This window comes from Penaeus monodon, chromosome 29, assembly GCF_015228065.2.
Source record: "Penaeus monodon isolate SGIC_2016 chromosome 29, NSTDA_Pmon_1, whole genome shotgun sequence".
Classification (NCBI taxonomy): Eukaryota; Metazoa; Arthropoda; class Malacostraca; order Decapoda; family Penaeidae; genus Penaeus; species Penaeus monodon.
Window position 1 is genome coordinate 23,003,823 of NC_051414.1, and position 274 is coordinate 23,004,096.

The 274-nt window shown below is 54.7% G+C and overlaps 1 protein-coding gene across 1 annotated transcript in view; it reads right to left on the reverse strand.

The window, feature by feature from the left end:
- The window catches only part of LOC119591774 (sodium-dependent neutral amino acid transporter B(0)AT3-like), a 56,089-nt gene that overhangs the window by 10,806 nt on the left and 45,009 nt on the right, over positions 1-274 (reverse strand). The window contains exons 7-8 of the mRNA XM_037940520.1: positions 123-169; positions 3-59 (exon numbers count right to left, since the gene is read on the reverse strand). Coding sequence (XP_037796448.1) covers positions 3-59; positions 123-169 — 104 coding nt within the window. The remainder of the gene's footprint in view (positions 1-2; positions 60-122; positions 170-274) is intronic.

Here is a 274-nt window from a genome sequence, read left to right on the forward strand (position 1 = left end):
TTCTGGAGCTCCTCCTGTATGTCGCACACGGGCAAGGTGATGTTCCTCCTCTTAAGTAGCTCCTGCAGGTCGATCCTCTCCGCCGCGTCGCCGGCCTCTGTCAGCAGCGCCAGGGTGGTGGCGTTCCGCTCGGCCATGCACCGGTCGTGGGTCTCGTGGGCCTTGAAGCCTGGGAAAGATTTTCGTTTATCAGTTTATTGCTGTTTTTCATGTTTTAGCTACCTATTCATAAATACTAACGCACGCGTGCATGCACAGATGGACGCACATACAC